General features: G+C 27.0%; 2 protein-coding genes across 2 annotated transcripts in view; both read right to left on the bottom strand.

Moving 5' to 3' along the window:
* Positions 1 to 342: 342 nt before the first annotated feature.
* LOC113388289 (gastrula zinc finger protein XlCGF57.1-like) lies at positions 343 to 22,031 on the bottom strand. The gene is made up of 6 exons (XM_026625686.1): positions 22,019 to 22,031; positions 21,700 to 21,912; positions 17,652 to 17,928; positions 12,564 to 12,610; positions 8,462 to 8,683; positions 343 to 632 (listed from the first exon to the last, which is right to left on the bottom strand). The coding sequence occupies exons 1-6, from the start codon at positions 22,029 to 22,031 to the stop codon at positions 343 to 345; spliced, it is 1,062 nt and encodes a 353-aa protein (XP_026481471.1).
* A 1,877-nt stretch (positions 22,032 to 23,908) lies between these two features.
* The window catches only part of LOC113388288 (zinc finger protein 572-like), an 11,116-nt gene continuing 7,322 nt past the window's right edge, over positions 23,909 to 27,702 (bottom strand). The window contains exons 2-3 of the mRNA XM_026625685.1: positions 24,595 to 24,996; positions 23,909 to 24,216 (exon numbers count right to left, since the gene is read on the bottom strand). Coding sequence (XP_026481470.1) covers positions 23,909 to 24,216; positions 24,595 to 24,996 — 710 coding nt within the window. The remainder of the gene's footprint in view (positions 24,217 to 24,594; positions 24,997 to 27,702) is intronic.

The following is a 27,702-nucleotide window of genomic DNA, read 5'->3' as shown; positions in this document are numbered from 1 at the left end:
CATAGTATATTTTTCATAAAATAAAGTTGCAATTAAAATATCGGACTCCATTTCTTAAATTATCTAAAAAAAACAAATGTAAATATACATTTTTAAAAATATAATTCATAATATTACCCATTATTAAATTCTAAAATATTTTGCTATATATATACGCATTTACAAAATATTAATGTAAAGTAATAAATATTAATTTATTGCATTTTTTATTAAATTTTCGAAACTATCCAATTGCAGCTGTATATGTATATATTATTGCACATCTTTAAAATATCCACATTATGCATTTTCATAATTCATTCATAAACAAGTAAATTTTATAATTTTCACCAGACATTACATTTAAATTTTTGGCTTGGGTGAAACATTCTCAGAAAAGCATTGCGACAAATATTCATAATGAATAATTTTATGTACGCTTTTCACATGTTGCACCAGATTTCCTTTTTGATGCATTTTTTTGTCACAGAGATGACATTGGAAAGCTGGTTCTTTTCCACATTCAAATTTCATATGGTTCAATAAACTTCCTTTATATCTGTAAGATTTTGGACAATGTGGGCATGGAAATTTCTCAGTAGAAGGTGGATCGGGAATCCATACTTGATACCGGCTTTGGGAAAATGATGATCCTGAAAAAAAAACGAACAAATTAATATAATTAAGTAAAGTTTGTAATAAGTACTCTATATTTTCAATTTACGTATACAACTATTTATTACTTTTCAATAAAGTAGTTGTTCAACCCAACTGTTCATTCCATGACAGGTAGTCAAAAAAATAATTTGATGATGTATAACATTATATGTATATTAGTAATATATCAAAATACATATTATTTCTTAATGTATATGATTACGGTATAATTCAATCTAATTTATTTTATAATTCTGAAACACATATATACATAAAGCACCTTTGAAATAATCATGCAAAAGTACTATTGAGCCTTTGGTTGCAGCAATAAATTATTATTAACCATGACAAATTGGCTCAAAAAATATTGATTCATACATAAATGAATATTTATACATGCACCGATAGGGTAAAATTGCAATTCTGGTACATTGGGGCTATTCAAGAAACTTTGCTGAAGAAACCACAGCTCGATGATGATATCCAACCATCAATTGAAACTATTATTTATTTCGTTTGTAACAAGAGTATAATAATTATACAAGGTACAACTACATGGGTAAATGATGACTAATAATTCTTATAAGAAATAATACCAACTCATACATTAAATGATACAATTATTCAAACAATACAATAATTATCGAATTTCATCATTATTCAAACTAAGTAATAAAAATCACTTAATTTGCATCAATTAAAACTACATACATATTACTCGAACAAATGATTTGAAAATAATTGCAAAAATATCACAGTTACCTATATAATACAAATGATATTCTCTATGTACTAAACTATACAGGGTGTCCCAGAATGTAAGGCCAAAAGGGTGTAAAATTGACCTTAACCGTCCAAAAAATTAAGGAAAAAATTTATCTCACGTTGTTTGGCAATTAAGAGCTTTTAAATGCTACCTAGAGCTTTGGTAAAATTATGACTAGTTTTCGGTTATTGTGGTTAATTTTTTTAAAGTGATTCTAGAAATGTTATACACGTTTACAGTTCCAAAGTATGAATGTACAAAATTAATCAAAAATAATCAAAATGACCGAAAACAGGTCATAATTTCACCAAAGCCGTATGATGCACTTATAATTTATATAAACTTATAATTTCCAAACAACGTGAATTATTGAAGTAAAACTTCATTGCGCGCGGCTAGGGAGTAAATCTGTGAAAATGCAACGGAAGTTTAGTCATGCCCGAACTATTTGTTACTCGCTTTCGAAGAAATCATTTCTATACGGGTCGATTGTGATTAGTCGTCGTGTCGAGTGAATAAAGATCTTTCGTTGTATGCGTACCGGCGTACATCAACACGGAGATCGGAATGTCATCAGATTTTAAGATTACATCGTAGTACAAATCTTGATTTAATAAAAAATGCATGAATCAGAAGAATATTTTACCCCGTCGCTCGTAAATAATTATAATGAAAATAGTAAAACAAATGAAACATTTGTGCAGTGTAAGAACATAAGTTTATTGAAATAATTTCTATATTATTCGTAGTTTCTATAATGTATTTCTGTTTGCTAAATAAAACGAGTTAAAAAAAAAGAAACGTAAGTTTATTGAAATAATTTCTATCTTATTCGTAGTTTCTATTATGTATTTCTGATTGCTAAATAAAACGAGTTAAAAAAAAATCGTAGTTTCTCTAAATCTTTGAAGTTATTATAATAAAAAATATTTTTTATAAACAAGACAGATATTAAGGCTGCTCAAAGAATGAGATTGCATCGCCAGCGAAAAAGTAAAAAAAATATATAAGCAGTCAATGCATGTTAATTTTAATTACATGAAGATCTTCAAACACAATTACATGATAAGTGAAATTGGGAAAACAATATACCTTTAGGCGTCGTTTAACATAATCTACTGTGTAAACGATTATTATAGAATTTATTGATCAGCAATTACTTAATTTCTCTAATGAAGGTTCAACTCCTAAATTCTAATTACAGTGACAAACCGATCATGTCATATTTGAAATATGACTTTAATTACATTGTTGTTTTTAAATATTATAAATATATAATTTATAATTTATTATTATATAAATCACGAGTGTCTAAAACCATATAAACATTATTCAAAATTGTTATATGATGTATTTATTTTTCACTTAATTGCCATCTACTACAATAGCAAAAAAGTTTTACTTCAATCGCGTGTGAACCTTACGCGCACTCTTTTTTTAGAACAGTTAAGTTCAATTTTTCGGCTTGACAAAAAGTTCTGGAGCACCCTGTATAAATAAATTTTCAACAAATATGTATTTATTTTATTATGATAGTATCCGTTATTTTACATATGAATATGTAAATATAGATTATAAAATTTTACAATGAATAGATAAATTGAAGTGAATGAAATAAATAAATTAATAAATGCATACTTGATTATATTATCTATAATTATCATTAAATCTAAGTCTTTATTCTCAACCATAAAAATAAGAATAATATTCATCAAACAACTTTTTCATCAAGAATTACATATTTTACTAAAGTCATATATGAGAAAATTATTGTGCCTAAAAATATAATTGATATGTTTAAAAATTAATTGTTCAGTACTGTTCACAATCCGGATGGTTCCTTTTATAATGACGAATCATATTAGCCTTATAAAAGCATTCTTTAGGACACAACGTGCATTTGAATTGTGGATTTTTATTACATTGATATTTTAAATGAGTTTTTAGATTTCTTTCATAAGCATATGTCTTCGAACAAACGGTGCATTTGAAAACTCCATTTCCAGTATTTTTGTAAGCATATTTCCTCCCATATGTGTAGTTAAGATGCTCATCATATGGTGCAAAATGCAATTCTGAAATAAAGATCAGTTTTATGTTAATGAAAATTACTTGATACAGTTTTATATAAGATTAAAAAGAAATAATTAATAAACTCTATTTATTTGAATAAATAAATTTTATTTTGTTTCATGTTTCAGAGGTACAATTGCTTAGTAAAGATACTTGAACAGGTGTGAAAAAATGGCTTACTTTTATTAAATGTAAGTTGTTTGTCATATAATGGGAAAATCAGCAAAATGAAATTATTAGAATTATTATTAAAGTAATAAAATCAATATTCGTAACTGGAAGTCCAGGCAAAACCTAATATACTTATATGAAAAATGATTTTTATTAAATGTTGTTGACTAGAATAAAATTCATACATATGTCAACAAATTAAGATTATATAGGATAGGGCGAGACTCAAAGGTCCAATTTGACTTTGAGCAATTATATTGTGAAAACCAAACCAATTTAATCACAACAAACAACACATATCAAGCAAACAACTATCTGACTATATTAAGTAGAATCCACAGCGTAATTATTGAAAAAATGTGTTTTTTGCCGAAAATTTATTATCTGATCCTTTTTACCCCATAAGTGGAGCAAAATGGGAAATCAAGATCCAATATATTTAATTTTACGAAATAATAGCTTTATTATTCAAACAGTGCAAAAAATATATTTTATGGCTACATAAATATTTAGAGATAACCCTGTATATAACCTCGATCTGGTGTTTTGTCAAAAATATTTATCAGCAAAGTTGGAATAAACATTAATTTGATTTTTTTTTGTAAAATTGCTTTTTATAACTTAATTTACTATTTTTCATTTGTTGACACCTTTGCCAGGGTAAAGTTCAGTTGCTCCTTTTTACCCCACCAAGATGTGAACTTTTATATAAGTTATGTAAAAAAATGGTTGAGTGTAACAATTACATAACGTATACTTAGAAAATATATTAAAATATCGTAAACTAAACAACAGTGCTCACAAGCCAAAACAATTAACGATGGAAGAAAATACTTTTATTATGGATTTTCAAACAATGCCATTTATCTCTCGATAGAATCAAGGTGATACCTGGTCATACATCTTTTTCCCTCTACTTTCAAATATTATTTGTAAAAAAATCCCAGCTTTACTTGTTTTTGAGATATCTGTGGTGGACCTTTTTACCGCGCTCTGCCCTATACAAATATTTATATATAATATATTTATGGGTGTATGTGTGTGTATATGTACAAGATTTTAACAATTTGTTATATCTATAAAAAAATATAAAATTTTACACAATACGAGTATCTTATTTAGATTCTATAGATTTCGTTAAAAGTCCCAACATTTAGAGAAAAAAATTATAAATATAACCCTAATAACAAAAAAAAATCTTACAATTATTTGATTGATAATAAGATCAATTATTTTACTAATAATAAGATCAATATGATAAAATATCAATAATAATATTTTAAACCTCGTATAATAGGGTATAAAAAATTAAGTATATAAAATAAAATATAATATACAATTGAAAGAGTAATATATTTATTTGCGACAAGAGATACTATCTAATTGTTTTTGCCCCGGCATGAAATTCGAGAATTTAGCCTAAACTAATTTATTTCACTTTTATAAAAATTATATATATATATATATATATATATATGTATGTATATATTTATTTATATGAGCATTTAAACCATTGTATAAAATAAGTTTTTTTATTTATCTTCTAACTAAAACAACGTTCTTGGAATATATCCTGAAGATGGAACATACATTGTGCCGAAAGGTCGACAATAAATTATATTTTATAAAAAACATTTCTTTTTCATTTTTATTTTTATGAAAAAATTAAATAAATAAATTTTCTATTCCATATAAATTAATATTATTATTCTTACATGCATCTATGTATCATAACGATTTGTTTAAGCTAAATAATCTATCCCATGTTTTCGTTTACAATGTTTGGTCATATTTCCTCGTAAATAGGCCCTATATGGACAATTAGTACATTTAAATTGAGGTTCCTTTCCACATTGATATTTCTGGTGTTGTCTCAGACCTTGCTCATAGACATAACTTCTTCTGCAAGAAAAGCAACTGTAAAGTTTTTGCTGAGATTGTATGAAGAATTGCTGTGGATTTATCGGTTGACTAGTAAACAGAGACTTGTAGATACCTGTAATGATAATAATCAGTTTTTGTTAAGTAAATTTTATTACAAACCATGAACAATATATTTTTAAAACTCTATATTGAAGTTCTAACTATTGTATGTACTTAATAAAACTTCAAAATGGTCATCTAAAAATATTGATAAATACTATACCAATACTAATCGGACGAGAATGATGATTCGTAAATGATGATTCAATGTTTTATTAACTTACCGTAAGACAAGTTATAGTAATCACCAAAAAATCGAAAATGAAAATTTTTATTTTTCTTTACGTTTCAAAGGTTTTTGAACATTTTGGAATACGTTAGAAAAAATGGATGTATGTGTGTCAGTGTGTATGTGCGTGCGTGTGTGTGTATGTATTTGCTGATACAATTTTTCCTCGACGATTTCGAGAACACGAATCAACCAGTTTGAATTATTCATTGACGTATAGAGATTGCTTCGAAAAAAAGTACAAAATTTCTAAAATATTTCAAAGTTTTTTCAAATATTTTAAAAATCCCAAATATCTATTTTTTTCAAAGTTCTAAAAATAATAGATTTTTTTAATTTTAATTTTTGGTACTAAAAGTTCCAGCAATTTGCCTTAAAACACGATACCATGCACCACTAGTTTCAAGACTAAGTTTATAATATTTGCACTATTTTTAAAGTGTCTTGGAATATTTTGTTTTATTTTTGTACCGAAAATACCTTATGTTGGAAAAACTAAGCAACTTGTTTGACAACTATTGCAACTATTGCAAAATACATATTCTCTATTTTGGACATTCTTGATTGAATTAATTTTAATTTTATTTAAAAAAAATATATAATCACAATCTTATGTCAATCACGTCCGCAAAAATTACTTAACATATAAAAAATTACAGGTATATAAACGTCCGAAGGAGTAAAAAATCAAGCTTTTCGAGTAAGCTTCAAAAAATCTAGAAATATATAAATGTCGAATATTTTGATAATAATTAATATATGGGCTAAAAAGTCTAAAGATACATATGCAATCTATAAAAGATCTATGATTTTTTTTTCTGAATTTATTTTAAATTCCTGACGTTTTGGCTACACTAATTAAGACTAGAAATATGTCATCGAAATTCAAATTATGTTAAAATATCATATTTACTCATTTTATTTTTTGGTTCTACTTAATGAAGGCTAAGATTACAACACAAACTAATGGATTTTAATATATAATAACGTAAGTACTTTTTACTCTTTATATTATTTTTTATTTTGACTCCAACTCAATTGTTTTAGCTTTTAATTTTATTTTTAGTTTCTACTGAATGAATGCTAAAATTATAGCCGAAACGTATGAATGTAAAATAAATTTTTGAAAGAAATTCATGTTTTTTATTGATGTTATGCCCGATTACTAAACTTTGTTAATACATATGTCAACATCAAATTCAGAATCATACAATATAAATAAATAAATTAAGAAATATATATATATATATATATATATATATATATATAATGCATAAAAAACTGCTCACGTGATTATATTATAAATTCCATAGAAAATAATAAAATAATCTAACAAATCTAACAAATATTCAAGAATTTCACTTTTATCGATTGACAACACAAAAAATGTTTTCACTCAATAACATAATTTATATTTATTATTGAATATTTTATATTATTTATTAAATTTAAACTTTTAGCCTTATAAAAGCATAACGTAGCCTACGTTACGTAGGTACTTATTATTAGTTAATAATGTTTTGACACTTTTTCATAAAACTATCTTAAACAGTATTGAAACTGTACTGTACTAAAATATATCATAAACACCTTAAAAATATCAATTTATATTACATATTCACATTCTAATCACACAAAACTACAAAATATTTTTCCTTATATATATTTGACTCAGTTATAACTGTATAACATCAAACTCCATCTCAACATCTTACTAAACTAAAACTTAAAAAAAAAAAACTACGAGGGTATTTTTTGATTTTGACATAGAGGCTTATAAGGGTCTCAACTATACCTGTTTTGGGGATGGTAGAAAGAGACATACAAAGGGTAGTTTTTCGGAAAGTATAGCCATCTCTTTTTCATAAGGCACTCGCATATAAAAGAGGAACCATAATTTAACATATATAACGGCTCATAAGTTTATTTTGAATTACCTTAGAATATTAAGATAAAAAATTAATGAAGGTACATTTAAGAATTATAAAATAATGTAATATAAAATAATGGAAGCAAAGGCGCAGTAACAGATTTAAGGGGGTTGTTCGTTTTTTTTTTACAAAAAATGCAAGGTATTTGTTTTTGTTTTTCTCGAAATGTATTTGTCATAGAGACATCCGTTTTTTTAAAACAAAATCGTAATCATAGAATATTACGAATTTTTTTCTTTTTTTGCCTTTATTTTTTAACCAGGGGACGCCAAAGTCGGCCTTGCAAAATCGATCTCTTTTGCGGTGCCACAGATAAATCCGTTGCGCATCGCCTGAAACAAAAAAAAAGAAGAAACTACGTTGAAGAAGAAGTTGAAGGAAAAAAATGGCAGCTGTTTTAAACAAAGTGTAAAAAAAGGTCATCAATTTCATCCAGTTTTTAATTATCAATACATCATATTGCATAGATTTAAAATATCTTTAATCACAACCAACTAATTAGTTTTCAGTTATTTCATAACATATCATCAATTCATCAACTTTACCAAGTTGTATTCAAAATATTTTGAATTACATCCAGTTAATTCATTTATGATTTCTTCATTACTTCATTAATTCTATTCCTTGTGTAATAGTGAGATAATTCTTCCAAATCGTTAAGTTTATGTTTACTTTTTAGGTGATGTATGATATTTCCTTTCTGATGCATTTGCTTGTTGCAGAGTTTACATTGAAACTCTGGCATTTTTCCACACTCAAATTTGATATGTCTAGCTAAGTTTCCACGAGTGCTGTAAGATTTTCCGCAATTTTCACATACCCATTCCTTACTAGACAATTCTGAGGAAAAATGATAGAGCACATTGCTTGCAATTGAAGGTTCTTGGTAAATGCCTAAAAATATAATTTAGTAGTTAGAAACAATTTCACAATGACAATTATTTGTTCACAAATATTACAGTTTATAAAAAATGTAATATGAGTGATTCTGAAAACAATATTAAATTTGTGTAAAATTGTGATATCGATTTATAATAACAAAATAAAACACTATATACATTTAAAATATATTTAAGATTTAAGTATATAATGTTATAGTAAATATTGTTTTATAAATTTAATTGAAAGTTAATATTGAGTAAATTTGTTATATGTATATAACATATATGAATATTAGGGTGGTCCTTAATATCGACATTTTCGAATTTATTTGCTCCCAAGGGCTCAAATACTTCCAAATTAATAAAAAAAATCTTCCAAATAGCTCTAGCTCTTAATATTGTCTTTTAGATAGTGCGCAATTCAATCAAATTTTTATATGGAAATAGCATGGAAAAAATTTTCAAAAATTTTAAAAATGTGCTTTAGATATAACTTAGCGATCAAATGAATATGTTTTATATAAAGTTCGACGCTCTACAAAACAAATTATAAAAAAACCTGTTTTGTAAAGCGTCGAATTTTCAATAAAAGATGACACGAATTGTCACTTTTAATTCATTTATCGCTAAGTTATACCTAAAAAACATTCTTAAAATTTTCAAAAATTTTCCATGCTATTTTCATACGAAGCTTTGATTGAATTGCGCATTATCTAAATGTTAATATTATTAGGAACTTTTTTTATTAATTTTGAAGCATTTGATCCCTTGGGAGCAAAGAAATTCGAAAATGTTCATATTAAGGACTACCCTAATATATATATATATATATATATATATATGTATATATATATATATATATATATATATATATATATATTAGCTGAATTAAACTCCAACTCTATTCGAAAATTGACATTACTTCTGCATGATCCAAAGCGGGAGTTCGAACTCACGATCCTGCCCACACAAGGCAGTATATATATATATATATATATATATATATATATATATGATTTTGAAATAAAGAGACTACATTAGTCCTTTACTATTATTATTACATTTTCACACCAAATATAAAATATAGATTACTGATCCTAAAATTACCTCAAATTACCTAAATGCACTTAAAACAACCACTATTATTTCCATTCAAATCCTGTTTTTTTAAATAAAATAAACTACATTAGTCGTTTAATGATTACATTTTCACAGTAAATATAAAATATAGATTACTAAGCCTAAAATTACCTAAAATTACCTAGATGCACTTAAAACAACAATAATTATTTCCATTCAAATCCCGGTTTTTGAAATAAAAAAGACTACATTAGTCCTTACTATTAATTACATTTTCATCTAATATATAAAAAAATAGATTACTGAGCCTAAAATTATCTAAAATTACCTAGATGCACTTAAAACAACAATTTAAATATCTTAATTAATTATTAAGGTATTGAGTAATAATCTAAGAAATTAAGTTAACGAATTTAAGATTCGATTGAAAAGTAATCAGTCAAAATATAAGATATTTATTACTAATTCTAGCTAAATTCAATTTAAATTCAAGCGCATTAATTAAAAAAATGTAAATATTCACTTTCAACTACATCCATATTAACTAGCAAATTATGAAGATCATTTGATTCCTATTTTAGTATATTCCTATCTTAGTATACTATACAAGAAATATTGATCTTGTATGATCAAATAAATATTGTTATTTTGTTATTGCTAAATAAACCATTAATTAGAAAAACTAATTTCATATGTAATTAATTTTAATAATAGTGAAGACTGGGTACATTTGCACAACTTTTTTCTGCCATAATTATGTTAATTCACCAGTTAGCTGGGAGAAAAATAAATGATAATATGAACACTTGTCTAAATTAAAATTGAAGAAGAATCTCAAGATCAACAAACCTCACATAAACTTTCTCAATATCATAACATTTTTTTTTGAAGTTATTGCATTTCATAATACTAATGTTATGCTTAATATCGTTTTAGTGTTGAATTTTACTGTAAATAATTCAATTAATATAATTTATAATAACATTGTAAAAACTAAAAAGTCATAAAATTAGTCATGAAATCAAATCATCCACACTTCAAAGTCCACACTTCAAAGATGGTTAAGAGCAATGCGATCTGCAGATCATGTTAATGTAGAGCACAGACTAAATGCAATAATGGAAACTTGTTCGAACGAACATACTTGATCTTTCAATGATTTCTTGATCAAACTTGATAGACCCTATGTCAGCTGTTATGACGACTGTCACTACCGTACCCTGACAGAACCGTACCCAGTCTCTCCTACTATCGTTGAAGTCGATAAAATTAACGAATTTGAGAGTTGTCAGACAAAAATCGTCAAGTCTGCCACAATGACTTGTCAGACAAAATATAAAATATCTATGGCTAAACTGAATATTGCCGAGATTTACTTCAAAATTTCTATGCCTGAAGTCGATTTCATTTTTTCTGCTTGACTTCATGTTTCACATAGTGCCTAATCAAATTTATTTTATAATAGCACTTTTTGCCACAAATAATACATTCGAATTGTGGTTCTTTCTGACATTGAAACTTAATATGGCTTTGTAGACTTCCCAGTGTTGAATAATTTTTCTGACATTCTGTACACTGATATTTGCTAATTGTATGCATTACAAGGGCACTCTTGCGAAGCTTGTAAGGACTCGTGAGTGGACGATGATTTCTATACTCTGAAAATCAAGAAAAAAATATTCGTTTAAAGAACAAATCAAGACAGAAATATAGTATGTACTATCACGCACACGTCAGTTACTACTAAAAAAAATCAAGTATACTAGAAAAAAAATTGACTACATTATTTTATTCTCAACTTTAAAAGCTGCCATAGAACTTCCATCCTATGAGTTGTTTTGCTTGAACTTCTCTTTGTACGCAATATTTTGGATGGTAACCCAATGGCTAACCTATCTGTAGTAGAACAAATAATATTTATTACAATCCGACACGCTAAATTTATGTTTTATCGACGTTTCAAGCCATTCTGAATCGGATAAGACCAAATTTGGAAAAAAGTATGTATGTGTGTGTGTGTGTGAACAGATTTTTTGCCATGAATCCAAGTTTTCTCAAAAACGGCTGAATCAATTTCAAACATTTTAAATCCATTCGATGTATCTCGATGAGGACTAGCGTTTATCAATTTTGCGCGACAATCAGCCAAGCTGCTTCTTTGTAAATAGCAGAAAAGTGGAAAGTTTTTCGTCCACGTTTCAGCCCGCAATTCTGAATCGATTTTGAAAATTCAAAAACTGTTCGAAAGATATTGGTTGGGAATCGACCTGATTAGTTTTTGGTAAATATCGCCCTGGTCGTTCTCTTGTAATAAAATGCTAAAACAAATTTTTTCGATGATTTTTATGAATTTTTTTTGATGATAGGTACCATAGTCTTATAGATCATACTAAAACATTAAGGCCCTACGACAAATCGTTTAATTTTAAAAATTAGTATCGTTTTTTTGGCGTTTGTTAAAATTAGACCTTTCATCGACGTTTTCTCAAAAACGCCTGAACCGTTTTCAGAAATTTAAAAGCTATTTGATGTATCTTGATGAGGGCTATCGTTTGTCAGTTTTGTGCAATGTTTTGTTAAAAAATCACATTTCATATTTAAAATAAAAGCTCTTTGAATGCATCTGTAATGAGATTGTATTTTTTTTAAATGTAAATTTTAAGGTGCTTGTCAAAATTTATTTTGAATGGGAACTTTTTATTGCAATATTCGCATTTGAGTTGAGGTTCTACCCCACATTGCAACTTCATATGTGTCTATATATATAGAATAATGGGTATATTTCTTTCGACTTAAAAATTTGGTTTTCTAACACCTCTGAGACATATGTAGCTCTCTGTGTCCTTGTTTTTTGAAACCCCTGAAAAAGAAAAATAAATATAATTAGAAAAATAATGACACAAGAAAAATTTTTAATGAAAAAACTCTGAAATAAAAATCAAGTTATTATAAACCAGAGATAAAAAATCAGAAAACTAAAGAGCACATGTACCAAAAATAATAGCTTTATTTCCAAGATTCATTTATTTATATCATTTACACAAAATAAATTCAAATTAATTAAACAAAATTCATTTCTAAAATTAACACAACAAAATAAATTTACATGTACAAATCCTGCTAATGATTATTTCCAACTATTTTCTATTTCTGCAATTGCGCTTCTCTGAAAAATTAAGACAAACAATAAAAAAAATCTGAAATATTTATTTGTATATATTTTTTTAATTTATTGTATTAAAATAAATTATATATAACTATTTTCTTATCTTTGGCATACAGATATTTCATACATATTTGGTATATTTACAGTCCCAATAAATATTCAAACTAGAACTAGAGGAAACACTTTGGTATGAAAAGACTATAAGAAACTCAGACTATAACTTCTGAAATAATTTATATATATATATATATATATATATATATATATATATTGATTCAAAATCCAATGCAATCTAAAATTAAGATAAAATAAAAATCACAAACATACGCCACCCACAAGCTTAAAATATTTATGTAAGTAATTTAGAATATTTCCAATAAATGTTGTCTTTATATTTCATAAAAATAAAATAAATATTTTTAGATTATTTAAGATCATAATTTGGGAATAAGTCATAATATAACTAAATCAACTAACCTATGCAGTTTGGCTAAATTGGACTAGAAACGTCTAAAGTAAGAACTAAATAAATCTATGTATATATGCTACAAGTATACTTAAATTTATTAAATATAAAATGACTAGGTTAAGCTTTGGAATCATTCAATTTGTTATGATATCATCTTTAGAATGTATATATTTCATATGTCTTTTCATATTCGACTTTACGTGGAAGTTTCTATGGCAAATTGGACAGGAAAAATGTGGAGCTTTACCACATTCGTATTTTATATGGCTGGACAAAGTGCACTGGTTCTTGTATCTGTAATAAAATAAATCATTTAGGTTTAGTAATATTTTTTATTTATATCATAATAATGTAAGTAAATTAAATGACAAGAATTTGAAACATGACAAACGATGTAAAATTTAAATAAAGATCATAGAATTATGTTTTCTAGGAAAAGTACAAACTCTAGTCGAAAGTTCTGAATGAACTAATTAATTCTGGAATATTTTAAAAATATAAAAGGCACAAAATTTGATTTTATTATTATACCTTCTTCCACATTTTAGACATTGAAATTTCTTATTAGTTTCATCTACTTCTGGATGAGATGCAGAACAATTCAAAATGTGGCGGTTGAAAGGCAGGTACTCCGTGAAAGACCTCCAGCACTTCGAACAGGTTAAAAAAGTTAAGTCATCAAAATTTAAGCTGGATGGATCTGAAACATCAAATAACTAAATTAGTAAAAACATCTAAAACTGCTATTAAAAAATGTTACATTATAAATGTTATTAATTTGGAAAAATCGAATATTTTAAATTTTCCTGTATACTATAGGATACTGTTTCTGAAATATACATTTACTCAAATAAAAAAACAGTAATAGAAGAATTTTAAATTAATCAAATTATTAATATTTAATAAACAAATAAAATTTCATCAAACAACGCTAATAAAAAATATTAATATTAAAATCAACTGATAAATGTAAAAGAAATATAAGTGACTTTTAAAAAACAATAATGACAAACAAACTTACCTAAAATTAGTCAATCTATCTAAAAACAAAAATATAACATAAAACAGAAAGCACAATCATAAATTATAATATTACATAATAATAGTTATATTTTTAAAAATAAAACACAACACAAATTGTAACTAAAAATAATCATTTCATCTAAAGCTGCAGATAATCTGAAAAATATAATAAAAACATTTTTAATGATGAAAATTGTTGTTTGTAAATTTTATTACAAATTTTAATGTACATATAAATACATTATTTAAATAAAATAGTATATGTTATTTAATTATATTATTATTTATAGAACTAATTCAACACAATTTCATATAAATAGATCATTTTCATTTTATCTTATTTATGTTTATTTGCAAGTAGTAATAAAATATAGTTTTTATGATTTAATCTTTTAATTTTTTTATAATTTGTTTCAAACTAAACAAATAAAGATTTTTTTATTTGTTTCAAAAGTTCATAAAAATAATTTTATCTTTAAGGTCAGATAACTAAATAATTAAAAATATTAATATATATTAAAATGTATACATTTAATTTAATAAATATACAATAAACATTTTATACAATTTATAATAAACTTCAGATAGAATAAACTAATAGTATAGGAAAAATGTATACATTACATACACACACGCATACTCACACACACACAAGGTTGTGATTTCAAACTTCCGCGGGTAACTTGGTATGAAGTAGTAATATCAATTTTCATTTGAACTAGTGATGTATGTCATCGTGCCATTAGGCAAATTGCTGGAACTTCCTGTATCGTAATGAAATATACGAAAAATGTTGAAGGTTTTCAAATATATTATTATAAATACTGTAACTTTCAATATTCTATTTTATAGACAAAATATATAAGCTCATAAATTGGACGATGACGTTTATATAAAATAAATATAAAGTAAATAAAAAAAACTTAATGAAGCGGAGTTACACTTTTCTAAAAATAAACTGAATTACAATGTTAAAATTACTTATTCCAAGTGAGCTTTAGAATTTAAATTAAAAAAATATATTTTTTATTTGCTTTTTGTCAATACAAGTGTAAGGTTTTTCCAATCATTCAAATCGGATGCTTCGTTCCCTCAAAAACTACCAATTTTTGCACATTTAGCCCTATATCGTCTGCACCTTTCTTCGGCAAAATCTAATCACTATTTCTCTTCATCATTACGATCTAAACGTTTTTTGAATCATTCAAATCGGATGATCTGTTCTCTCAAAAACTTAATTTCTATTTCTGCACTCTATGCTTCGTATCTCCGAACGGGCTGGATCTGTCCTTGCCAAAAACTAATCAGCACGTCTCTACCTAAAACTAATCAGTAAGAATCGAATGATTTTTTACTATTTCAAATCGATTGATCCGTGCCCGAAATGGATGACAAAAAATTGTGGACACACACACGCACACATGCTTCCATTTTTTCTAAGGTATGCCAAAATGTTCAGAAACCTCTGGAACATAAAGTTTCCATATCGTTGGAAAATTTCTCACGCTTTTCATCCCTGAATCGACTTGGAGTTTAACTTAACTCATAGGCCTGTCTAGAGTGGCAGTAGTGATTAAAATTGATGGGCATTATAACCGTTATAAGTCATCAACGTTTCATTATGTATTCGCAAACAATGTCTTTTCAATGTACAAAATTGATGACTCCTGTAAGAACAATAATTGCAGAAAAAATTACGTTCTTTTCCACATTCAAAACGTAAATGTCTTTTCAGAGACGTGTGTGCTGCATAAGACTTGTTACATTTTTCACAAACATGATTTTGATAATTCGGGTTTAAGATTCCTTTTGTAGTCATATTGAACTGTTCATAGACAAAATCGGTAGAGCTACCTGAAACAAAAATATTTGTAATATTAGTTTTTAGTGGATATCGATCAACTTGTTACCTGAAACACACTGAATAAACAGGTAACAAATATCATATATATGTATGCAACTGTAGTGAACAAATATTTATTTGTAATAATTTATTTCAATAAATTGTAAATAACATAATATATAAGAATATGTATTAACTAAACTTACTGTAAATTGTAAAGATATTTTAATATTAAATAAAAACATATTAGCGAATCGTACCTACCTTTTGTTTTCAATATATTACCAAAAAATATTATATATATATGAGATTCAATCTTGAAATGTCAGGAATGGGCGGTTATTTTAAAAAAATGAACTTCGAAACACTGTTTAAAACTACTTGATAATTCTCAGCGAAGAAGTATCATTTCTCTTGTTTATACTATTTTTGTACAATTGTATAGAACATGATTCTGAAAAGCGTCTCTGTGATACGTTCGACTCGTGATTTAAAATTGTAGCAACATCGAAATTGAAACAATAATTCAAGCTTATGATGTGGTCCGTTATCATCGTTTTATTCTAATTTTTATTTTTGGAGTTATTAAAATGTTGTTTCAGGCATTTTATTCAATGTTGTCCCATTTCGCCGACATAAGCAGCCTCACAGTTCTTACAGTCAATTTTATAAACAATGTTAGAGGCATGATCTACACTTGTGGGTGATTTTAAATTTGAAAATTCCGAGTCCGATCAATATTACAGACTAAACGCAAATTCGCAAAAGTAAACAGTTTTTTTCAAAACGGGAAAAGATTTTTAATGTATGGAAGACATATAGTGCCAACAAACTTGTTATCTTCTTTTTTCTGGGACACGAGGGAGGGATGATAGTGTTTTGTGTTGAGGGATAGCAATTATTTATTAAAGTTTTATGGATTAAGGATATGTTAAAAATTCAACATTGTTTATCTGAAAGTAGAATAGCATGATCAACTAAATTGATGATAGTACCAATTTCATGCTAGTTGGATGATAGGATTGAAAATTAAGATATCTGCCAGACCATGTTGGTATAATAAAATTTTTATAAATTTTTACAGTTTTTTAATTGATGTATTGCCTGATTGAATCACACATATTTCAACGATATATACATATATAGACTTTATCCTGAGGTAGATTCACTAACATGCAACTCTATAAATTAAACTTATTAATTAATAACAACTATAAAACCATTATAACCCTCTTAAAATATATAATACTAATATTATTTTACATAAAGATAACTAAAATATACGTATTTATTATTTTTTTTCTAAAAATACAACAGTTCTTTGTATAAAAATAGGAATAAATACTTATCTAACAATAATTATCAACAATTATCAACGACATCAACAGTTTTTATAGTACCCTTTGATATGTCTCAAAGCATGTCTTTGAAGATTGATTTTTTGATGACTTTTATAAGGACACATGGAGCAAAAGAATTGTGGATCTTTTCCACATTCCAGTCTTAAATGTTTTTGTAAACTTTCTCTGTGTCTGTAGACTTTTTGGCACTTTGGACACTGCCATTTAGGAACACCGTCTTCCATGGTTGGAACCGTTTTGGAAAATCTTCTCCTTATATTTGGTTGACTAAAGAAAGTTGCCATGTCGACAAAAGCTTGCATATCGCGAAATTTACCTGGAATTATAAAATATTTTAATATGTTTTTTGAAGGTACAAAAAATCAGTGAAACTAATAGATATGTGGGATAGAAGGTAGAAGAAATTTTTACAGACATTTCGCTATTTAATGCAAAATAGTATTCGAATCTATGAAAGTGAATGAACAAGCAAATTCAATGATTTTGTATATGTACAATAGAATGTAATAAAATATATGTGCAATATTTATATATTCCACCAATATATTTATAAACTGTTTCTGAAAAATAAGTGATATATTTAACTTTATACAGCTTACATGCTTTTTATGTGTACAATACAAGTTATATACAATAAAATTAAAACCCATGTTCAATGTTACTCTAATAATAAAATAAAATATAAAATATAATTTAGAAGCAAATTAGCAATTGCACATTTATATTTACAGCATTGATAGAAACAAAACTTTGAATTTATATCAATATGTTTTGAAAATTTATAAAATCCCAAACAAAAAAATTCATGTGTTATATTTTCTGGCCTATATTTATTTATATACAATTTTGCTAAAATACTTATATTTATTATTCATTTTTGAAATAAACCGTGATAGACCAATTACTTATTACAAAAATTATAATAAACCAATTACCAAATAAACTTATTATAATCCATTAAAAATATATGAAAAAATACAAGTGAATGAGAAACATCTGTCTAAACTTGGTCAATAAAATTCAAATATATTCAAAATAACTGATTTATCTTCATTATTCTGAAATAGTTCTCAAGAAAATAAAAAAAAATATTTACAGTATTTACATATAGGTAATATATGAATAAATATTTCTCTAATTAGTATATTTATAATAAAATCTAATATATTATTTAAAGTATTTTAAATAATTTATTACTAGCCTCTCATAAAACTCTGGAATATCACCGTAAATTTTTATTATAGTGAGTTAACTTATATATGTTTTGTAGTATTAATTATTAGGGGAGACTGGGAACGGTTGTGCCAAGGTACTGTAGTAACAGTCGTCATAATAGCTAAAATATACCGATTTTGAAAAGATAGGGTTCAAAGCAAAAAAATATAAAGTATGTTTGTGCGAACAAGTTTCCGTTATTGCATTAACTCCGCATTAAAGCCATACATTAAAATGTTCTGTAGACAGTATTTCTTTTGAAGAGTCAGAAACAAGTTTTTTTTTATTCTATTTCTTTTAATAATAACATGTTACTTGTATACAAATAGATCACTTTTTTGTTAGTTTGCTGAAAGTTGAACATTAGTAGTTACCTGCCTATACCAAAAACTAATCAGTACGTCTCCACAAATTAATTTCCATTAATACAAATAAAATGTTTTTTGAATCATTCAAATCGGCCGATGTGTTCTCTCAGAACCTGCCATTTTTTGCACTTTTTGCTCCGTATCTTCAAAACGACTAGACCTGCCTTCGCCAAAAACTAATCGGTTGATCGGTGTTCCCGATATCGCCGATAAAAATTTGTATCCGCACACACGCAAACACACAAACATCATTTTTTTCTAAGGTATGTCAAAATATTCAGAAACCATTGAAACGTAAAGATATATAAACATTTTCATTTTCGATTTTTATGTTTTGAATTATATTTTGTTTTAAATATGGATTTCAACATTTAGTAATAATTATCTACTACTGATGATGACTTATGCAAGAAGAGAAAATGCAGAGAACTGAAAGTCGAAGCACAGAACCAGAAGACAAGGAAGTACAAGTTAGGAAAGGAAAATTCATAAAAACAAATATAAAGTGATTAATGGTCATTAATTAATGGTAATAAAACGGTAATAGAAATAATAAACAAGGGAGGGGAGGAAAATCATAGATTTTGTGGTGCTCTCACACCATGGACCTGCCTTCGAGCAAACTACTATTTATTATTTATTATTACTAATATTCAACAACAGTTTAACATTCTTAAATTAAATATATTTTTGATGTCTTCTCTCGCAATGCTTCTGCATTGTGATCTTTTGATGACTCCTATAGGCACACATTGGGCATTTAAATAGTTTTTCTTTTCCACATTCAAATTTCAAATGTCTCTGAAGAGTCCTTTTATGCCTATAAAATCTGTTGCAATTCGAACAACAAAAACTTGTCGGTGAAATATAGAGATTGTTTGGATCGTTAATATCGTAGAATTGACTATTCTGATCGTACCCAGTATTTTCATAGAAGCTGTCACCTGAAAATAATAATAAAATGTTAATGATAAAGTAGTAATTAATATATATTTTAACCGAAAAGATATAGTATACACTAAATATACCTGATGCGTTTCGTGTAATAAGTTTTATTTAACTTATGATCGATCAAATTAAAATAAATACTATAAATATAATACATAATAATACATAATAATAGTATAATGCTAAAATATACGCTAACTCTTTGAATTTTAAGTTTAGTCTTTAGTTTAACAATATTATTATTATTAAGTAATGGGAAAATTAATACTAACAAGGCAATATAAGTATACTTAATCATTCAAACTATAATAATTTTGTTGAATTATTATTATAACAAAGATATATAAGATATTCTATTATATTTCTGATTTTGTTTATAGAAAAAAAAATTTTTTTAAGATCATTTTATGACAGCACAAAATGATAGTCTGATGGTATTAGTCTAATGTTCATTATATCATAAAATATCTGAAGACATCAGATAGTGCAAAGCGGGGCACAAAGGTCCAATTTGTCCTTGAGCAATTATATTGTGAAAACTAATTATATCACAATAAATAACACATATCAAACAAACAACTGTCTGACTATGCTCAGTAAAACTTCTGACTAATTCATTAGTCTACATTCTTTGTAGAAAAGTGCTATATTTTCTGTTTTTCAAAAATTTGCCACATGGTCCTTTTTACCCTATAGGCGTGGTAAAATGAGACGACTAGGGGGCACCAGATCCAATGTCTTATATTTAATAGTAAGGAAATTTTAAAGAAATTTTACGAAATAATAGCTACATTATTCAACCAATGCAAAATATAAATTTCATGGGTACATTTTTTACAGGGATAACTGCATACAACCTTGATCTGGTATTTCGACAGAAATATTCATCAGCATAGTTGGAATAACTATTTATTTAATTTATCTCTTGCAAAATTGCTTTTTTTAACTTAATTTATTTTTTTATTTACTACTTTTTATTGTTTACACCTTTGCCTTGGTAAAGGTTTATTTAGTCCTTTTTACCCCACCCACGTGTCAGCTTTTATAGGTATTATATAAAAAAAACTGTTAAATCTAACTTAAAATTAACAATACATCTTATGAAACAATTGAATAACCTATACTTAAAAATTATATTAAAGTCTCTTAAACTAAACAACAGTGCTCACAACCAAAAAAACTAACAACGAATAAAAATACTTATGTTATAGATTTTCAAATCTGGGTTTATATCCCCATAGCAACAGCGTAAGAATCGAGGTGATGGCTGATTATCACCCTTTTCCCTCTACTTTCAAATATTGTTGTTAAAAAATTCTTAACGTTATTTATTATTGAGATATCAGTGGTAGACGTTTTCGCCCGCGGACCTTCAAGCCCCGCTCTACCCTTTTATAATATATATTTTTCCATTACTATTTATAAAACGTAATTATGTTTTGCATAAGCATGTTTTTGAAGTCGAACTTTCTGGTAGCACTTATATGAGCACAAACGACAGCAAAACTTCGGTTCTTGTCCGCATTCTAGTTTAACGTGACGATGTAAACTATTACGTATTTTAAATGACTTAGAGCATTTTGGACATTTAAAAAGTTTTCCAGAATTAACTCCTTCAGGATTGTAGATTTGTTTACATGTTGCATAATGTTTGTTCCTTGCGCTTAAATAAGCGTATTGTTTTTTGCAATTTGGGCAAGAGAATACCCATTCTCTAGTATTCTTTTTTTCAGAGTCCATCGATGTAGTATCTGCGTAGAATCGGTTTCCTAAAAATATAGTATAATTAATTACAATTAATCATACGAATATGTGGTCCAAAATTATAAAAAAACCTAAGGCGTAATAAAGTAATTGTAATAAATAAATTCTTACCTAAAACCTTCATGTTGAGCAATAAGACTAAATCAAGCTAGTTGTAATAAAAAATTTATTTGTTACTTTATTATACAAATTACAACACATAGAAATATTTTTTCATAAAAAATACATTAAAGATACCAGTCGAGAGGCTGTCTAAAAAATACTTTGGAAGTATTATCACAACTCATAGGATTCTTAAGTTCTAATCTGTTAGAAAACAATCAATATTTATTAACAAAGTGTCTCTGACTCAAATATATTATTTCTCATTTATACTATTTTAGGTTGTATCAAAACATATAATTTCATATACATCATACATAGTCCTTATACTACATGGACTGCTAGTCCTCATATGTTTTCCATTGTATAAAGTGTACAAAGATAGAAGTGACTGTGACGTCACTTGCTGAACGAGCGTTGACGACAATCGTGAAACTATCCCGATTGATTAAATGTCATATGTCAGTAAGTTATTGTAATCGTCCAAAAATCGAAATTGAAAATTTTTACATTTCTTCACGTTTTGATCGTTTCTGAACATTTTGGCATACCTAAAAAATATAGATGTGTGCATGTGTGCATGTATGGATACAACTTTTCGTCCACGTTTCGGGCCCACGGATTAACCGGCTTGAATGATTAAAAAAATATTTGACTCCTATTGATAGAGAAATGTGCTGATTAGTTTTTGGCAAAGGCAGGTCCAGCCGCTTCGGAGATACGGTGTAAAGAGTGCGGAATATAGATATCGAGTTTTTGAGAGAACGGAGCATACGATTTGAATGATCCAAAAACACATTCAATGCATAATGACGAGGAGAACTTGTGATTAGTTTTTGGCAAAGGCAGGCCCATCCGTTTCGTAGATACCATGCAAGATGGTAGTTTTTGAGAGAAATAAGCATCCGATTTAAATGATTCAAAAAGCTTTCTACTTGTGTTGACAAAACGATTGCTTTTAATTTCCAAAAAAAATTTTTTGAATATCGAAAATAATTTGAATTTTAATTTTTTTCTAGCTAAAGTTCTAAAGCCTAATGTCATAAACTTTGCAATTCAGTTTATAAAGGTCTTATAAATATTAGACAACGTCCATTTTAAATTCGATTGATTAAGTTTTGTTTATTAAGTTTTCTGTAAACATATATAAGTTATATAATTTGAAAAAAATAATCTATTTGAAAACATTTAATATTCTTTGAATTCTTAAGGTACGATGCCATTCGGCACTAGTTTTCATTGCAATTATACTGAAAAATGATTATTTTATTATGGATATAGTATTATAATTGTTTGTTTCAACCATAAATTAGAAAAATTACAGAAAACCAAACACAGAATACATAGTTTTTTTGATGCTAGCATTTTAATTGACAATGGAATTTTTTATGGAAAATCGTACTAAATGCAAGTTAATATTGTTGTTTTTATCTCTTTTTTATCTAAGTATTCTACACTTGCTAGTATATATTCATTTGTATATCTATTCATCTATCCATTAGTTTGCAGCTAGTTTTAATAATATAATGGCAATTGAGATGACTGATAATTTTGTAAGAAATAATATTAATAATATTTATCATAATAGTTAATGTAATTCAAATATTATTTGTGATAGTTTTATTTCAAAAATATAATTATTTCACAACAATTTCAAACACAAATTTTTATTTTAGGTTAGGCACGTGACATATGACATATAACATTTAATCAATCGGGAAAGTTCAACGATTGTCGGCAACGCTCGTTCAGCAATTGACGTCACAGACCCCTTCTATCTTTATGCACTTATTTTGCGCTAGACTAACAGTCCATGTAGTTATAATATCTATGATACCATATCATCGTATTTATAACATTAACCTTGTTTGCTATTAATAATACGTATGATCTGTGCATTTAACTATGCTTAGTCAACATGTGTCTTTTCAAATTGTATTTCAAAATAGTTCTATAGTCGCATTTTTCACATTTATTCGATGCTGGTTTTCCACACTGATATCGTTGATGGTTCCAAAAACTTCTGGACGAAGAAAATTTTCCCAGACAACGAGAACAAGTATGAAGCTTTTTTAATTCAGATCTTTGATGTTGTTGATGGTTCCAAAAATCAGATTCAGCACCAAATCCTGATCCATAGTTATATGTCTCATCTGAATAGTGACCAAAAAACTGGTTATTTGGATCAGACTGATCACTATAGGTAACTAAAATGAGAAAAAAATTAAAATGGTTAGTAATTATATGCATAGAAATGCATTTTTGAATACAATAAAATGAATTTAATAAAATTAACCCTTTCCACTCGCTGATTGCGAAATTCATATGTATTTTACCGCTGGAGGGGCGGCATCCGAGTGGAAAAGGTTAATAAAATGATACATATAGAGATGTTAATAAATGAAAAAAACACATTAAAATTGAAAATTCTGTACATATTGAGAATAAATATAAAAAATATTTTATCTTTATGCACTTATTTTGCGCTAGACTAACAGTCCATGTAGTATAATATCTATGATACCATATCATCGTATTTATAACATTAACTTGTTTTTGCTATTAATAATACGTATGATCTGTGCCTGGCAGTATCCCTTGTAAATTTGACTTAGATGAAGACTCAGTAATGTCCAAATTATGTTTAGATGAATAATGTCTTTGATAATGAAATTTCTGATAGGATGTATAATCGCATAATGTGCAACGAAATTGAGGCTCCTTTCCGCATTCCAATCGCAGATGATTTGCTATACTTCCAGAATTTTTGTAAGGCTTTCCACATTTCGGGCATTTGTAAAGTCGTTTATTGTCCATAGATTTGCTATTATACATAAGTTTACATTTTTCATAGTGTGTATCTCTGCTAGTGCAATATGTGTAACTTTTCCCACAGAGAGGACAAGAGTAAAAACTTTCCATTTCTGGTATTTGGTCCTGAGCTTTGCCAATGGAAGAAAAAGATTTTTTGGACGCGTAGAATTTTCCTGGAAAAAAGAGAAAAAGTCAGGAAAATACTATATTCAACTTATGATGAAATTGATATATTAAAAAACAAATTGTTCTGCTCATATATTTTGAAGTCGATGTGCAGTCCTGCATAGAAGATGTTAGTTATCAAATAATTTTATCACAATATTTTTACAAAATATTTAAAAACACTTTATGATGAGAAAGAATTGCTGGATTTTCTTGAATATGGAGAAGACAAAAGTGAAAGCAAGTTTCCAAGAAATAGTTTGGGACTGGTATCGTCAGTTCGAGTATTGTCACTATTTATTCTTCGTCCTCTGTTGAAAATCAATAAGTTCAATAATCATAAAGATAACTTCATATCATTCTTTATTTTAAACCAGTATATACAATTATTCCCATTCAATCAATAACCATTTTATGTCTTAACCAAATGTGTCTTTTAAAATTATGTCTCTTGTAAGATGAATAAGAACATATAGTACAACGAAATGCTGGATATTTTCCACAAACTTCTTTTATATGACGTCTTAAATCTGTGCCATAAGTGTAACACTTATTACAGTTTGGACATTTAGATAATTTTGAAGGTCTTATGAATATTGCTGAATCTTCGACGAAGCTCAGGAATTTTCTGACATCTGAAAAAAAAAAATCATCTAAAGTTAGTCCAAGAGTTGATGTGATAACTAGAAATGTGATAAATGAAAATAAAGTAATTACCTTTGGTTTAAATAACTTTTATTGATTTATTTATGAATTATATTTTGTTAACTACTTTTAAACACAAACCACCTTTTACATTTTTGTAATATATATTTATTGGCCAAAAGTATACAAAGAGTATTCTTAAAATTTACAAAAAGTTGTTATAGGAATACGTCACAAAATATTTCATAGGTATACATTTTTTATATGAGTATGCTGCTTTTTAAAAAGGCACAAGAAGAAATTTAATGCCCTTAATTATTATAATTTTTCCAACAGGCCTAGATTCACCTGAAAATATATTACCATCTTTACTTTTAGAGATATCACGATTGATATCATGTTGTCTGAAGTGGATAACCTGGAACCTTTGGTTGAAAAACAAGAGCTCTTACCATTCAGCGACTGGGGAAAACAATAATACAACCATAAAAAAATACAATCAACAATATTTTTTTATTGTGAAAATCACTGTACTAAAAGTTATTCAAAATAAAAAATATAAAACAAAAAAATATATAAAATAGAGACAATTTATTGTTTCTAGAGTAAAATTTACAATATTAGTTTTACTCATAAAAGAAAACTTCTGGGTGTGAACTATAAAGCTGTAATAAAATTTAAATATTTATTCTACAAATTTAACAATATTTATTTTAACTATTTATGTAAAGCCCGGTGCACACGACGCCAGTATTTCTTTATACAGGATTTCTGTCAAGTTTTCTGGTAAGGTAAGCAAGAGTTTTGCATCAGATTTTCACTTATTTTATGATTAATAATAATTTTATGCATTTTCAAATAGATTATTATGAATATATACTGTGAATTTCACAAATCATATTTTATATGCCTAAAATGCACTAATGTTTATAAGTGTACAAACAGAGCATTGTATGAAATGTAAACAGTAAATGAGATGATTTAATTTCATATTTCTAAAAATTAAATGAAGTCATAATAATAAAAAGATAATAAAATGCAGAGGTTTAACATAACAGTTAATGATTTTTAAAATCAGTATCTTTATCAGATAATTAATATCGTTATGAAAATATTAAAAAGGTTATGAAAAGTTTAAAATTAATGAACTGCGTTCCCAAAAACTAAGCATTTTTTCACATCGCTATATATACAAATAGCTATTCACAAAATAAAAACTGAACATTGAAAAGTACACATTGATATTTACGTGACAAATTACGTTATCGGCCACAAAACAGTTCATCCATCGCCGAATAGGACATCCTCTTTTCATAAAATACGGCAAGAAAGTTGTTGTGAAATCAGTTCCCGACGTTGCTAGGCAACGGTTATAGACAGAAATTATGTTAAGGACATTCCCGTTGTGAATAATATAGATTAAATGTGAAATCTGGCTAGCAAAATCGTGAAATATGTCAAGATCGTAAATGAAATAATCATTTACGTGACAAATTACGTTATCAGCCACAAAACCATTCATCCATCGCCGAATAGGACATGCTATTATTCATAAAATACGGCAAGAATTGTCGAGGACAGAAATTGTGTGAAATCAGTTTGCGACGTTGCTAGGCAAACGGTTATAGACAGAAATATGTTAAGGATATTCCCATCGTGAATAGAGAGATTAAACGTGAAATCTGGCTAGCAAGATCGTGAAATAATGTACAGTATCATTTCGTTGCTAGGTAACAAACTGTCCGGCATGCACTAATCATGAAATCTGGCGTCGTGTGCACCGGGCTTAAGATATTTTTATAAATTTTGCGCTTTATCACAAAATCAACAGATGTCAATTTAACTATGCTTTTTTATATCATGTGTCTTTTCAAATTTTTTTCAAAATAGTTCTATAGTCGCATTTTTCACATTTATTCGATGCTGGTTTTCCACACTGATATCGTTGATGGTTCCAAAACTCTTCTGGACGAAGAAAATTTCCCAGACAACGAGAACAAGTATGAAGCTTTTTAATTCAGATCTCTGATGTTGTTGATGGTTCCAAAAATCAGATTCAGCACCAAATC

Source organism: Ctenocephalides felis, unplaced genomic scaffold, assembly GCF_003426905.1.
Source record: "Ctenocephalides felis isolate EL2017-DRISC unplaced genomic scaffold, ASM342690v1 CF-g0.4_SCAFFOLD_03572, whole genome shotgun sequence".
Classification (NCBI taxonomy): Eukaryota; Metazoa; Arthropoda; class Insecta; order Siphonaptera; family Pulicidae; genus Ctenocephalides; species Ctenocephalides felis.
Note: the sequence above shows the minus strand (reverse complement) of the source record. Positions and strands in the feature narration are given on the sequence as shown.